At 37.1% G+C, this 15,162-nt stretch overlaps 1 protein-coding gene across 4 annotated transcripts in view; it reads left to right on the forward strand.

Annotated features, from left to right (window-relative positions):
* The first annotated feature begins 585 nt into the window (after positions 1 to 585).
* The window catches only part of Kifap3 (kinesin associated protein 3), a 140,441-nt gene continuing 125,864 nt past the window's right edge, over positions 586 to 15,162 (forward strand). For 3 of the 4 annotated variants that reach the window (XM_087206935.1, XM_087206934.1, XM_087206933.1), the window contains exon 1: positions 586 to 866. In XM_087206935.1, the coding sequence (XP_087063061.1) occupies positions 835 to 866 (32 nt within the window). In that variant the 5' untranslated portion in view covers positions 586 to 834. Of the gene's footprint in view, positions 1,289 to 15,162 lie in introns of all 4 variants that reach the window. The other variant, XM_087206936.1, reaches the window with a different exon arrangement.

Consider the following 15,162-nt stretch of genomic DNA (forward strand, 5'->3'; position numbering starts at 1 on the left):
GACAGTGAAGGAATTGGAATTTCCAGAGGTGCTTTTTTGGGGGGGAAGGGATACCAGGAATGTATCTGGACCTCAAGGTATTCCTACCATCCAGCTTTTCTGCCCCATTCTGCCTTCTGCCTGCTAGTCTAATCACTTTATATCTGTAATATGGCAGTTCTTTCCGAGCTGGACTTGCTATGTTTTCTCAAATATTTATTCTGCAAACTAACACCAAACTGAACTTCTGGAAATGACAGATCCATTTTCAAAGTTGATACCATATGGATTTTACCGCAGGACCAGATTATCTCCACAAGGTAGAGCTTCCCAGCCCAATACCTTTTCCATAATGCTGCACTATAGAAACCTCACCTCACAGGTCATTAGCCCTAGGCTACACTGTTCGACTGCATTTGTTAATTAAAAATTTACTGACTCCTTTCCGTATTTTCAGCTAAGGACTTGAAATTCCAATTCTGCAGACTGTTATTGCCCTTTCTATTCCCATCCTCAAGGGGGCAGTATCCAGAGAGCCGCTCTTTGATCTGAGCACAGACTTTCAGATCAAAACCAAAACCTTCCTGCGCTTCTCCGGGGAGCGCCAGATTAGTCGCAGGCCGAAGACCTCTGACTGCGCCTGCGCATTCGGGCTCTGGGGCGCGTGCGCATGCGCCTCTGGAGGGGCTAACCGGAGCCTCTGGGGCGTTTCGTGCGGCTGTTAGGAACCGCAGCTGTGGGAGGAGCCTCTTCCTCACCGTGGAAACCACAGCGCCGCCGCTGCCCCGCCTCGCTGGCCTCGGGAGTGTGGTCGCCCTGGGTGAGGGTGCTTGACCGCCGGAAGTAGCTGCCGCCATGCAAGGGGAGGACGCCAGATACCTCAAAAGGTGACAGCCCGAGCTCTGCCCTGCCTCCCGGCCGTCCCTGGGCCCAGGTGTGCTCAGGTGGCTGCGAGACGTCACCGAGCAGCGCTAGCGTAGGGGCCTGGGAGCCGGGAGAGAAGCCGGGAGGGGCGGGAGACGGTGGGGTGCGGGGTCCTGAGCCCCTCTGCCTCGGTGGCCCGGCAGCGCTCAGACAGGCTTTGCTCCTGCATCCGCGGCAGGGCGAGGGCCCCGCGCTTTTCCCCCGTGGATAAATCCCGGAGGGTCGCGGGGCTCTCTGACCTCAGGTCGGGGTTCACAGCCGCGGGGCTCTGAAATGAGGAGAGGCGGTGGCTTTTCCTTCGCAGAAGGCTGCGTTGATTGAGGTGTTGCTGTCCAGCTGTTGCTGCTTTTTGGTCCCTTTCACCCATTTGACTGTCATTTGTAAGGTAATATTTGTAGGAGGTTCATAATTTTATCAAGGGCTTGTCATGAAACAGGCTGGCTTAAATATTTGCGGTATTAGTTACTCTTTTATTTTTGTTGGTCCGACTTTGCAGTATATGACTCAGTTCATCGTGGGGCGTAGGTGCAAGTACGGAACCCACCTCAGTTCTCTTCACCTCCCCTTCCCCGCCCCGCCCTTTATCTCTTGGTTCCCTTCCCGTCCCTGTTCCAATTTATCTTTAAATTGAAATCTACTGTCTTTAACTTCTGTCAAAGCTAAGATCATCTCGATTTAAAAAAAAAAAAAAAGATATCTGTCACCAGACCAAGTTAGCTGTGATCCACGAGAAAAAAAAAAGTCTTAATTTGGATTCTCCATTTTTAGTTAAGTTTCTTTAACTAAGTTTAGTTTAGTTAAGATATTCAATAAATATCCAGTTTATTTTTACTGAAATAAAGATGCAAAAGTCATACATATTCTTTGGGGACAATTTCTTCATCTGAAAATAGAACATACAGTATGTTCTGAAAGACAGGGCAAAATATGAAAATACAGTTTAGAGAATACAACGTGCATTTAAGAGGTGGCAGGATTTCAAGTCATAATGTATTTTTATTGAATGTATTTTTCCTGGCTTGGCAGGGTCCACATCATCTCAGAAAAATCTTCCAAGCGTTAATGGACTCAGACCATTAGGGATTCAGACTGTTGTAAAATAAATTGAACTGATTTTGAAAGACAGAGAAATATATTGCTTGCCTTTTTCATCGTCTATAAATATCTGAAACTGGCAAATAGCCAAGCTTTATCAGTAAAGATTTTAAAATAGGAATATATTATCTTGACAGATATATAGTCAGTATTTATTTTCTCACTGATCTTTAAAATGCCTCAGTTAAAATTTTTTTGACAAAAGAAAATAAATTCTCTTCCAGCTGTAAATTCAAGATTGTTTTACAGCAAAGTGCTGCTATTATTCCATTTACTGATTTTCGTGTAATACAGTTGTGTCAGAGGTAGTTTTTTCTTAGGGTTGTTTTACTAATGTGGCCCCTGAAGCATTCTGGGATTAGTAATTCTCAACTTTTGATTGCCTTTAGAGCAATCTAATATTTAGAGTGTATAGCATACAAAAAGTAAAAATGAACCTGTCATTGTAATATTTGAATTAAATAATGTCAGAATCTAGAAAGGTTAAAAAATACATTTCTTAATTTTATCCAATTTTGACAAAATATATTTGCATTACCAGCTTTCAGATCAAAAATACACACCTGGCATATAGTCATACAGGCATGAAAGAGAAGGTTTATTACATGTGGCACAGTCTTCCATTTTAATTACTGGTTCTTCAATAATGATTACATATATTTCTTTAGCAATATTTTTACTTTAATGTTTTGTTTTTAACAAGACAGTTGTATGTCAATCTAACAGAATCACTCTAGTTTTAATTAATTTCAGTGGTTTTATTGTAGCTGCTATCACTGAGTAATCTCTAGTCTGTATACATATGTAGTATTTGTCTATATTTACATGAGAAACAGATTATAGAATCAGAAATACTGAGTTTAATTTTTTTGTTATTCTGCTACTAGATGATGTTTTCATTTGGTAGCACTGAATGAAGACCAAACAGGTAGTATGTGCTGCATTGTTCTGGTCACTGGGGAAACAAACATCAGTTCAGATCTTCAGTGAGGTACACAGACAAGTAAATAGTTAGTTCTATAGAGATATAGTGATTTTTCTTCTTTCTTTCTTTTTTTTTGTTTTTTGGTTTTTGTTTTTTGCTTCTCTTAAATCCCTCTAATGGCTTCCATTCATTTGAGTTAGAGTGCCTGCCTTTTCGACTTCATCTCAGCTCCTTTCCCACCCTACTATTTTAGGCTTACAGAAGTAGCTACTACTTTTTTTTTTTTCCAGGTCTGGGGATGGAACCCAAGTCCTTCACTCTGGGCTACATCCCCAGTCCTTTCATTTTTTTTATTTTGAGACAGGGTCTTGATAAGTAAGTTGCCCAGGCTGGGCTTCAATTTGCAATCCTCCTGCCTCAGCCTCCCAGAGTCCTGGGATTATTGGAATGCTCCAACACGTCTAGCTCAAGTAACTTGTTTTGTTTTCCTGGATGTTTAATGTTTGGTTCCTATATATCCTTTCCTCTTTGTCTGAAACTTGCTCTGTTCTTCACCCAGTGTCCTAACTTTCTGTTTTAATTTAAATGTCTCTTCCCAGAAGGCCTTCCTTTCCTACCCCACAGTCTAGATAAGATAAACCTACTAGATTCTCATATTTCATACCTTGTTTTCCCCTAGTCTTAATACTTTATCATTTGTATTTCTTTCTGGTTCCTGAACTTCATAAGATTGAAGTAGTCTATGTCTTACTTTGTGTTATTCCAAGCTCTGTACCTGAAACATAAGTTATTAAATGAAGTTAAAATGAGACCCGAAAGAAATATGAGACAAACATTATAGGACGTATGAGCTGTATTGTAGAGTTGAAACTTTATTAGAAACATCTTGTGGAACTATTGAGCAATTTTAAGAGTGAATGACACTCATTCAGTAATTCAATAGTTATTTGAGATCCTGCTGTGTGTAAAAGTCACTCAGCCAAGTGATAAAAGATTATGTGTACTCCATCAAAGTATACATTTAAACACTGTATTATCAGAGGTAATATACTGATATTTATTGTGTTTATGTAAGTATTATATGGCATAAGGATGTGACTTTTGTGTCAAGCCTTTTCACATTGTATAATCATAGTCCATCTGTGTTGTTGCATTCCTTTCTATAGCTGAATAATATTTCATTGTTTAGCTGTACCACAGTGTTTTTTTTATCCATAACTCATCTGTATATAGACTTGGGGTTGTTGCCCTATGTTGGCTTTTGGGAATGTTGCTATGAACATTACAAGTTTTTGTCTGAACTTCTGGTACTTTGTTGACTAGATGTGGTAAAAGTGGATATCTTTCTCTTATTCCTGATCTTGAGAACAAGGCTTTCATTCTTTCACCATCAAGTATGATATTAGCTATAGATTTTTCATACATGCATTTTATTGCGGTGGGGAAGTTTTCTTCTATTCCTAATTTATTGAGTGCTTTTATCACGAAAGGGTGTTGGGTTTTGTCAAGTCATTTTTCTGCATCAGTTGTGACAATCATATACTGTACTTTCTTCATTCTGTAAATGTGGTGTCTTACGTTGATATGTTTCCCCTCCTTGCATTCCTTGAATAAAACCCACTAATTATGGTGTGTAGTTCTTTAATATGCTGCTGGATTCTGTTTCCATTATGTTGAGGATATTTGTATCTATATGCATTGGCCTGTTTTTTTGTTGTTGTTTTTTGTCTTTTTGGTAGTATTTTTGTGTTATGATTTGGATCTAAAATGTCCTCCCAGAGGCCATGTGCTGAAAGTCTTGGTTGTCAGTTTATGGTCTTTTGTTAATTGATTGGACCATGAGGGCTCTAACTTCATTGGTGGATTCCTCCATTGATGGAGTCATAACTTGATGGCATATTAAAAGTGATGGAAACTCAGAAGATGGGGCCTCATTGAAGGGAGTGGGTCATAGGGTGTGCCTTTGAGAGCTATAGCTTATTCCTGACCTTGTCCTCTCTCTGGCTTGCTCTCTTGCCCCCCTAACCCAAGTGCTGTGAAATGTAGCAGTTTTACTTCACTACACACTCTTCACTGTGATGCTGTGCTTCAGGCCTGGTCTACAAATGATGGAGCCAAGTAACCAAGGACTTAAACTATGAACCAAAGTGAATCTTCCTCATTTAAGTTTGTTTTCTCATGTATTTTGTCACAGTGCCAGACAGCTAACATACTTTGCCTCACTTTGGTATCAAGGTAATGGTGGCCTCATGGAATAAATTAGGAAGTGTTTTCTCTCCTATCTTTTGAAGTAATAAGAGAAAGATTGATGTTAATTCTTCTTTAAATTCCTCTGAATTCACCAAGGAAGCATTTGGTCCTAGAGTTTTCTTATTTGGAAGACTTTTGATTACTACCTCAATCTCTTTACTTATTGTAATTATTATCAGATTTTTTTTTATTTTTTAGTTAGTCTTGGTAACTTGTATGTTTCTAGGCATGTGTACCTTTTAGCTAGGTTATATAATTTGTTGGTATGAAATTGTTCATATTATCCTTTTATAGTATTTTAATTTTTATACAGCAGTCTCCTTTCACTTCTGATTCTAGTAATTGAAATCTTTTTCGTATTCATTCCAACTAAATGTTTGTCAATTATGTTAATCATTTCAAAGAATTAACTATTATTTCCTTAGTTTTCTCTCTTCTTTTTCTCTATTTTCTATCTCTATTCTTTGTTATTTTTTCTATTAGCTTGGGGTTTGTCTTAGTCACTTTTCCATCTCTGAGACAAAATATCCAACACAATTTAAAGGAGAAGTTTATTTTGGTTCATAAATTTCAGTCCATGGTCAGCTGGATTCACAGCTGGAAATAGTATGGAGGAAGAGCATGGCAGAAGATGGCAGTTCAACCTGTGGCAGCAGGAAGCAGAGAGAGAAGGAAGGAGCCAGGGATAAAAATAACCCTTCCAGGTCATACTCCCCATGACCCACCTCCTAATAGCACATTCAACTACAGAACTCGTCAATGGATGAATACACTGATGATTAGTATAGTGCTTCCATGATCCAATTACCTTCCACATACGTCCATTTTATGCAAAATCCATTTAGTCCATCTCTTAAGAATCACCCGTCTTAACAGTTCCAACATTGCTGAAAAAGTTATGTCAAAGTCTCCTGAGACTCCAGGCAAAGTCTTACCTGTGATCTCCTTTAAAAATCAAAAAGAAAGTTAAACACTTCCAACATACAATTGCATGGGGTAAATACTCCCATTCCAAAAGGGGAGATATAAGGGCATGGAAAGGAATGGGACCAACGGAAGAGTGAAACCCAGCAAAGCAAACATTAAATCCTGTAGCTCTGTGTCCTGACACAGGACAAGTTGTGGTAACATGTGAGCCAAAGAGTGTAGGTAGCCCTATCCCTGTGACATTGCCAGTTGCAGCCCTCATAGCCTCTCTCTTGAAGTGGCTCCACTGACTGCCTGGCTTTTCTCACCAGATACTCCATGTTCTTAGCATCTGCAACTTCCTGGGGTGTCTACTACACTTTCAGTTTCATTCACAGCTTCCCATATCTTAGTTGTGTATGTAATTCTATCATGAAAATATGCTACTGACATCTCCAACTGTTATTATAGAACTGCTTATTTTTCCTTTCAATTATTTTAGTTTTCACTTCATATATTTTTGGGCTATATGTTTATAATTGCTAGATCTTCTAGAGGAATTGACTCTTCTGCCAATGTATGTATATTGTTTTTGCTTCTCATATTAATTTTAAAGTATTTTGTCTGATATTTGTGTGGCTGCTCCATCTTCTTTTTGAGGGGGAACTCATTGCATCACGTACCTTTTTTCAATCTTTTTATTTTGTACCTATTTATGTCTTTGTATCTAAAGTGAGTCTCTTGTAGATAGCATCTAGTTGGGTCGTTTCCTAATTACCATTCTGCCAGTCATTGCCTTTTAATTAAGAGTTTAATTAACATATTTAAAATAACTAAGAAGTAAGGGACCATGAGAAATCAATTCAGCAGCTTCTAGATGATGCAAAGAAGAATGACATAAGACTGACAGGAATCCACAAAAAAACCAGGAGAAAGAACAATTGACATAAAAAAACTGTTCACAGAAGTAATAGTAGAAAACTTCCCAGCCAGAGGTGGAGAATTGGACATACAGATAAGTGAGGCATATAGAAAAACAATTCTAAACAGTATCCTAGAAAAAGGCAACGAAGGTCACAACTCCATGAGGCTCTACAGAGGGAAGCCACTGGCAAGGTAAGAAACTTAAGGGAAAAGGGAAAAAAGAAATAAGAGCCAACAACAGTATAACATCATGACAAGGATGAGTCAGTATCTTTCAATTATAACTATCAATGTTAATGGCCTCAATTCACCAATCAAAAGAAATAGACTGACAGAATGGATTAAGAAGCAAAATCCAGCAATATGCCGTATACAAGAAACACACCTAACTCAAAAAGAAATTCATAGACTGAAAATAAAAGGATAGAAAATGGCTCTCCATGCAACAAGAACCCAGAAAAAAACAGGGGTAGCAATCTTATTTGCAGACAAAGTAGATTTCAAACCAAAAGTATTTAGGAGAGACAAAGATGGTCACTACATCCTTGCGAAGGGAACAATCCAAGAGGAAGAGATGACAATCCTAAATATATATGCACCAAATACAAATGCCCCCAACTATACAAAACAAATATTAATGGACATGAAAAACCAAATAAGGACTAATACAATTGTAGTGGGGACCTCAATACCCCACTACCACAAATAGACAGATCATCTAGACAAAAAATTAACAATGAAATTCAAGAACTAAACCAAGCTATTGAACAAATGGACTTAATAGATATTTACAGAGTGTTCCACCCCACAAAATCAGAATACACATTCTTTTCAGCTGCACACGGGTCATTCTCCAACATAGACCACATGCTAGCTCATAAGACATGTCTAAGTCAATGTAAAAGAATTGAAATTAACCCCTGTATATTATCAGACCATAATGAAATAAAATTGGAGATCAATAACATGAGAGACTGCAAAACTCTCACAAACACCTGGAAATTGAATAACACCTTCCTGAAAAACCAGTGGGTCACAGAGGAAATTAAAGAAGAAATTAGTTTCCACAAGTAAATGATAATGCCACTACAGCATACAGGAATCTACGGGACTCAATGAAAGCAGTTCTACCTGGGAAATTCATAGCAGTGAATGCCTATATTAGGAAAACAGAGAGAACTCAGATAAATAACCTAATGCAGAACCTCTAACTCCTAGAAAAAGAAGAGAATAACAAACCCAAAGCTCGCACAAGAGAGAAAATTATAAAGATCAGAGCAGAAATCAATGCAATGGAGACTAAGAGAACGATACAAAAAATTAATGAATCAAAGAGTTGGTTTTTTGAAAGAGTGAAATCACTAAACCTTTAGCCAAACTTATCAAAAAAAGGAAAGAAAAGGCTCAAATCCATGCAATTAAGAACAAAAAAGGTGAAGTCACAAGAGACCCAGCAGAAATCCAGAGGATCATCAATACCTACTTCGAGAACCTGTACTCTAATAAAATGATAAACACAAAAGAAATGGACAGATTCCTAGATACATATGAATTGCCCAAGTTAAATGAAGAAGATATAGGAATTCTAAACACCCCAATTACAATGAGTGAAATTGAAAATGTAATAAAAGATTTACCAACAAAGAAAAGCCCAGGTCCTGATGCCTTCACGGCTGAGTTGTACAAGACATTTAAAGAAGAACTAATGCCATTACTCTTTAAACTCATCAAGGAAATTGAAAGGGAAGCAAGGATTCCAAATTCATTCCTGGAAGCAAGTGTTACTTTGATTCCAAAACCAAGGAAAGACCCAACCAAAAAATAAAACTACAGGCCAATCTCCCTAATGAACATAGATACAAAAATCCTCAACAAGATACTGGCAAACAATACAGAGGATCATCAAGAAGATTATACACCCTGACCAAGATGGATTTATCCCAGGGATGCAAGGATGGTTCAGTATTCGTAAATCAATAAATGTAACATTATATTAACAGAGTCAAGGACAAAAACCATATGATCATTTCAATACATGCAGAAAAGGCATTTGACAAAATTCAACACCCATTCATGATAAAAACGCTACAGAAAATTGGAATAGAAGGTCTTTATCTCAACTTGATTAAGACTATCTATGAAAAACCAACAACCAACATCATACTAAATAGCCACGGCAATTAGAAAAGAGAAATAAAACACAGAAGGAAGCTCCCCCACCGCCATCCGAGGCTCCTAGGGCAGTGAAGCTCAGCCAATCCCAGCACCCAGAAGGAAGCTCCCCACCTCCACCAAAGGCTCCTAGGGCAGAGAAGGTGAGCTGGTCCCAGCACCAGGAAGGAAGCTCCCCACCTCCATCCCAGGCTCCTAGGGCAGAGAAGCTAAGCCAGTCCCAGCACCCGGAAGGAAGCTCCCTGCCTCCATCCCAGGCTCCTAGGGGAGAGAAGCTTAGCTGGTCCCAGCACCCTGAAGGAAGCTCCCCCGCGGCCATCCCAAGCTCCTAGGGCAGAGAAGCTGAGCTGCATGGGTGCCAGAAGCATCCTCCCACCCTGTGGAAATGAGAAGACACATAAACAAGCCTCAAAAACAGACTTCTGGATCACCTACAGCAACTCCAAAGGGAAAGGAGATGGAACACTCTGATACTCAACCACCTGTACTCTCTGAACTGGCAACAAAAGAGGATCTGGGAAAAATGAAATCAGAAATAATTACTCAGATAACAGCAAAGGTTTTGCTCATGGTGCAAGACATGATTAATAAATCTAGAGAGAAAACAGAAAAAAAATTAAAAGACCTGAGGAATATGATGGAATCCCAATATAGAAAACAAATGGAATCCATAAAACAGATACAAACAGATTTCCAAGAGATTAAAAACTCCATCGAAAGTCTATGCAGCAGAATGAACCAATGTGAGGATAGAATTTCACGTATAGAAGATAAGATTGCAATTAATGACCAGGAAAAGAAAAATTGCTTAAAAATTGTAAGAGAACACAAGAAATCAATCCAGCAGCTGCTAGACGATGCAAAGAAGAATAACATAAGACTGATTGGAGTCAATGAAGAAAGAGGAGAGAGTGCAGATGACATGAAAAAACTGTTCACAAAATTGATGGCAGAAAACTTCCCAAGCAGGGGAAATGAACTTGACATACAGATAAGTGAGGCATATAGGACTCCAGCTAGCCTTAATCAAAAAAAATCTACACATAGGCATATAATAGTTAGGATTCCAGAAATCCAACAGAAGAATAAAATTCTACAAGCAGTGAGAGAAAAGAAACAAATCACATACAAAGGAAAGCCCATCAGAATCACAGCAGACTTCTCAGTGCAAACACTCAAGGCAAGAAGAGCTTGGAGTGATGTATTTCAAGCCCTAAAGGAAAACAGCCTCTAACCCAGATTGATGTACCCTGCAAAACTATCTTTCAAAATTGATGGAGAAATAAGATACTTTCATGATAAAGAACACCTCAGGAACTTCATGAATACCAAACCAGCACTCCAAAACATTTTAGACAATACCCTAGGAAAAGACAATGAGGATCACAACCCCAGGAAACCGAGCAGATTGAATCCATTGGGCGTGACAAACTAATGCAAAGGGGGAGAATCCAACAAAAAGAAAAGTCATGACAAGGCTTTTAAAACTTTTGACTTCATTTCCCTAATGAGTGTATAATTCAGTCTTATTATTGTACTGATTAGTATTTTTCTGATTCTAGAGTTGCACACCATTCCTTGTGCTATACTGGCTGTTTATCATCTTATGTCTACATTTTAATTGGGTTGTCTATTAATGAGCTATAAGAATTCTTTATATATTCTCCTCATAGGTTATATGCATTGTAAATATGGTCTGTTTAAGGACTACTTTTCATTTTAATGATGTCATTTAAAGTTTTAAATTTTGATGGAATCTCATTTATCAATTTTTTTCTTTTATACATCATGTGTTTTGTATCCTAGATCTTGCCTACCTTGAATTCATAAATATTTTCCCTTATAATTTCTTCTTAAAGTTTTATACTTTTAGGCTTTCTTATTTAGGTTCATAGATCCCTTCAAGTTATTTTCATGTATAGAAATAAAGGGTTGAGGTTAATTTTTTATATACAGATACCAGGTGTTGTAGTGCTGTTTGCTGAAAACACTATCTCTTCCTTGGCTCTTGAATTGAGTTTATAGTCTATAAAATGCTAATGTTAAATAATCTTTCAAACCTCAGTGGATCATATATGTGTGGTTCTATTTCTAGATTCTCTGTTTTATTCAAATGATCTATATGTCTTTCCTTACACCAACACTGTCTTGATTACTGTAGCTTTAGAAGAAGTCTTAAAATTGGGTGCTAAATGACTTCCAACACTGTTTTTGTTTTTGTTTTTGGCTTTTCTGGGTCCTTTGTACTCCTACATAATTTTTAAATTTCAATATCCAGTTCTTCACTTATAGCAAGTATACACAGACCTGAATTTTTATATATACCTTGTGTTTTCTAATCCTGCTAAATTCAAGTACAAGTTCTAGGGGCTCCTAGAGATTTCTTAGTATTTTCTCTGTAGATGATCATTTCATCTACATATAAAGATTTTGCTTCTGCCATGCCAATCCTATCCTAGTTGTGTCATTTTATTGCCAGACTATTTTGGTGGGGCCTAGGTTTCAAAGTTTAATGGACAGATAAAGAGTAAGCATATCTGCCCTTGTTCCCCACCTTAAGGAGAAACCATTGTATCTTCTCCATTCATACAAGGCATTCTCCCTGGAAGTATGGAGTACATGTCTTTAATCTGTTGAGAAGTTTCTGTTCTACTTCTAGTCTCCTGATAGCTTTTACCATGATCAGCTATAAAATTTGGTCCAATACTTTTTCTCCAACTAGTGACAGGATCATATGGCTTTTTCCTTTCCTCTGTTAAAATGATGACTTTTGGGGGTGGATCTTCCAATGCTAAACCAACACTGCCATCCCTATAACAAAACCACTTTCTACATCCTGCCAGATCTGACTTCTAACAGTTTGTTTTGTTAAACAAATTTCTATCTATGTTCATACTTTTTTCTTCTATTATCTTTATCCAATTTTAGGATTAGCACCATGTTGAGTTCCTAAAATGAGGGAAGAAGTGTTCCTTCTTTTTTCTGCTTTAATTGTTTGCTATAATTTATCAGTTAAAATGTTTATGAGCCTGCTGTTGTCATATTAGTTAGGTTTTCAAGCTAGGAATTTACTTTCTTTAATAGGTGCTATTCAAATTTTATACTTCCTCCAGAGTTAGTTTCATTAATTTGTCTTCCAAGGTACTTCTTAGAAGTTGTCAAATTTATTTCAAAAAATATTTTTGTAATAAGCTTTCTATATCCTTTTAAATTCTGTAAAATCTGTGGTAATGTCTCCTAGATCTTAATATTGTAATTTAAAAAATGTATAACTGATATTGTGCAACAAGAATAAAAGGTCTAAAAGACCAGGGTAATTGGGAGGGGTAGGGGAAGGGAAAAAAGGGAAAGGAAAAAATATGAGAAGAGGAAAAAATGGAAACAAGGTCTTTGCAAATAGGGAAGGGAGGGCTAGGGAAGGGGAAAAAAATAAGAACCAAGAGACTCATGTAATGGTACAAGATCCCAATGATGAATGTAACTGTATTGTATACCTAAAATGTACCAATAAACTTAATGGGGAAAAAAATAAAAATAAAAATAAAAAATAAAAAAATAAAAAGTGTATATGGGGCCAGGGATTTAGCTCAGTGGTTCCGCCACCTGCCTTGCAAGCGTGAAGTCCCAAGTTTGATCCCTGGTACCACGAAAAAAGTGAATATGGTACATGAATATAGAATAACTGAATTACCAAATGTTTTGAGCATTTCCAGAATTGCTTTGTAAATCAACCAAGTATCGTACAATAGTTTTGAATGTCTTGTAAAGAAATCCTGAAAATTTTATTCAACATCAGTTAGAAATAATCAATGTGTTCATCATGAAATGTGCTCGAGTGAAGTTGTAAAGGCAAAATATTCCCTTAACACCGCTATCTAATAAGCTTTAAAAGTATTGCAAAATAGTATGTGTGGTATGAATTTAGTTTATAATGTATGTATTTTATATATGTCATGGCAGTGCCAAGGAGAACTACAAGGGGAATTATCCCTCCTACAGTCTTTACCAGCTCCTTATGTTGATGTAAACAGTACTTTTATCAATTCTGTGTAAATATTCTATTTAAATATAGTTTCACTCCTACCAGGTTACACCCTTCGGGCTCTTAAATGAAATTTTGTAGTTGTCATTCTCTGCATATTACTTGGATATAAGAAGCAAAATACCTAGATGTACATGTGCTAAAATGGCAATATGTTTTTTCTTTTAAATTTTTCAGTTATTTTTTTCTCTTTGATAATTTATTTTTCCTATAGTAAACGTAAGTTGCTTTTGTGATAAATTGTAATTCACTCTAACACAATCAAAACTAAAAGGGAATGGTGAGTTTTTAAAATTACTTCATTGCTTTGGAGAAAGGCAAGGTATCAGACTCTAGAGGACAAGAATCACACCTTCTTTGCAAGATGTGATAGAAGAATCTCTTAGGCTCAACACTTATATTTTGTCCTTATGTTTCTCTTCCCTTAACCAGATGTAATTACCTCCTTCTACATAAGTTCAGTACTGGGATAACTTTCTGTACCATCAGGAAGCAAATAACTATTTTGCTTTAAAATGAAAATAGTTTGTAATCTCGCACTGTGGGAGGCTAAGGCAGGAGGATCACAAGTTACAGCCCAGTGTGGGCAATGTAGTAAGTTAGTGAAATGCTGTCGCAAATAAAAACTAAAGGAAAGGAGGGAGGGAGGGAAGGGACATGGCTCAGGAGAGTTCTCCAGTATGGCAAAAACTTAAAATTGTCTCTGTAGTGGTATTATTATTTCTATTTTTTTTAGCGCTCAATTTTTTATTATTTCTGCAGCATTTGACTGCTAATTTGAACTTTTACTCATTTCAGAATATGTACCATCCTGTTTAAAATATGTCTCTATCTGATTCCTTGAATTTTGCAAGTTTTTAACTTGTTGCATTCCTTACAGGCTTTTCCCTTCTGTATGTCTATCACTTTGGTTGCTAAATTTCCTTTTATGCTTCAGCATACAGTCATCCCTCCTTATCCATGGATTTGCTTCCTTCGGATTCATTTTCTCTTGATCACCCATGATCTAATCTGAAAACATTAAGATTCCAGAAATGAACAGTTCAGAAGTATAAAGTTAAATCCTATTCTAAAGTATAATGAAATCCTGGACATGAAACACAAGGCATCCTTTTGTCCAGCACATCCTCACTATATGCTACTTGTGTGTTAGTTGCTTGGCTTTCTAGGTTATCAGATTGACTAAGTATTACAGTGTTTATGTTTAGGTAACCTTTATTTTACTTAGTAATAGCTCAAAGTCTGAAAATAATGATGCTGGCAATTCAGGTACGCCATACAGACGCCGTAAAGGGCTTCCTATAGGTGAAAAGGTAAAAACTTCTCAACTTAATAAAGAAAGAGAAAAAATTGTACACAGAGGTTACTAAGATCTATGGTAAGAACAAATTTTCTGTCCATGAAATTGTAAAACGAAAACTGTATTAGTTTTGTTATCATACCTCAAGCTAAAGAAGTTTACTACAACATGCCAAGTACTCATTTACATGGAGAGGTATTAAATTATAAGAGGGTTTGGTACTCTGTGGTTTTCGGTATCCAGTGCAGATCTGGGAACCTGTCCCCTGCAGATAAGTAGGATTACTGTATTTAATATCCTACCCGGTCGCTATACTTGAGAGAGAGTAACTGTGTAGTTCTACTACTGACTCTAGATCCTTCCCTTTCTTTTCAAAAAGAATTCTAGTGAATGGATCATTTAAAAGCTTAACATTGGTAATATATATGCATTGTAAATCAAGTATTATTCCTAACTGAAAGAAAAGGCTCACATTTCTGATTATAATTCTTTCTGTTCTTTTTCACCAACCTAAAAGACCTCATTAGTTAGCTAACTGGCTGTGAGGAGGAGTAGAAAACTTGCTTGTTTTTATTGCTTATCCTCTTCTAGTACAACTCATTTTATCACTTTAGCCAGGTGACAAGTTATTAATTCATCATTGGT

This window comes from Heterocephalus glaber, unplaced genomic scaffold (genome assembly GCF_053883595.1).
Source record: "Heterocephalus glaber isolate CG9 unplaced genomic scaffold, H.glaber_assembly_v1.0 deba00000738, whole genome shotgun sequence".
Lineage (NCBI taxonomy): Eukaryota > Metazoa > Chordata > Mammalia > Rodentia > Bathyergidae > Heterocephalus > Heterocephalus glaber.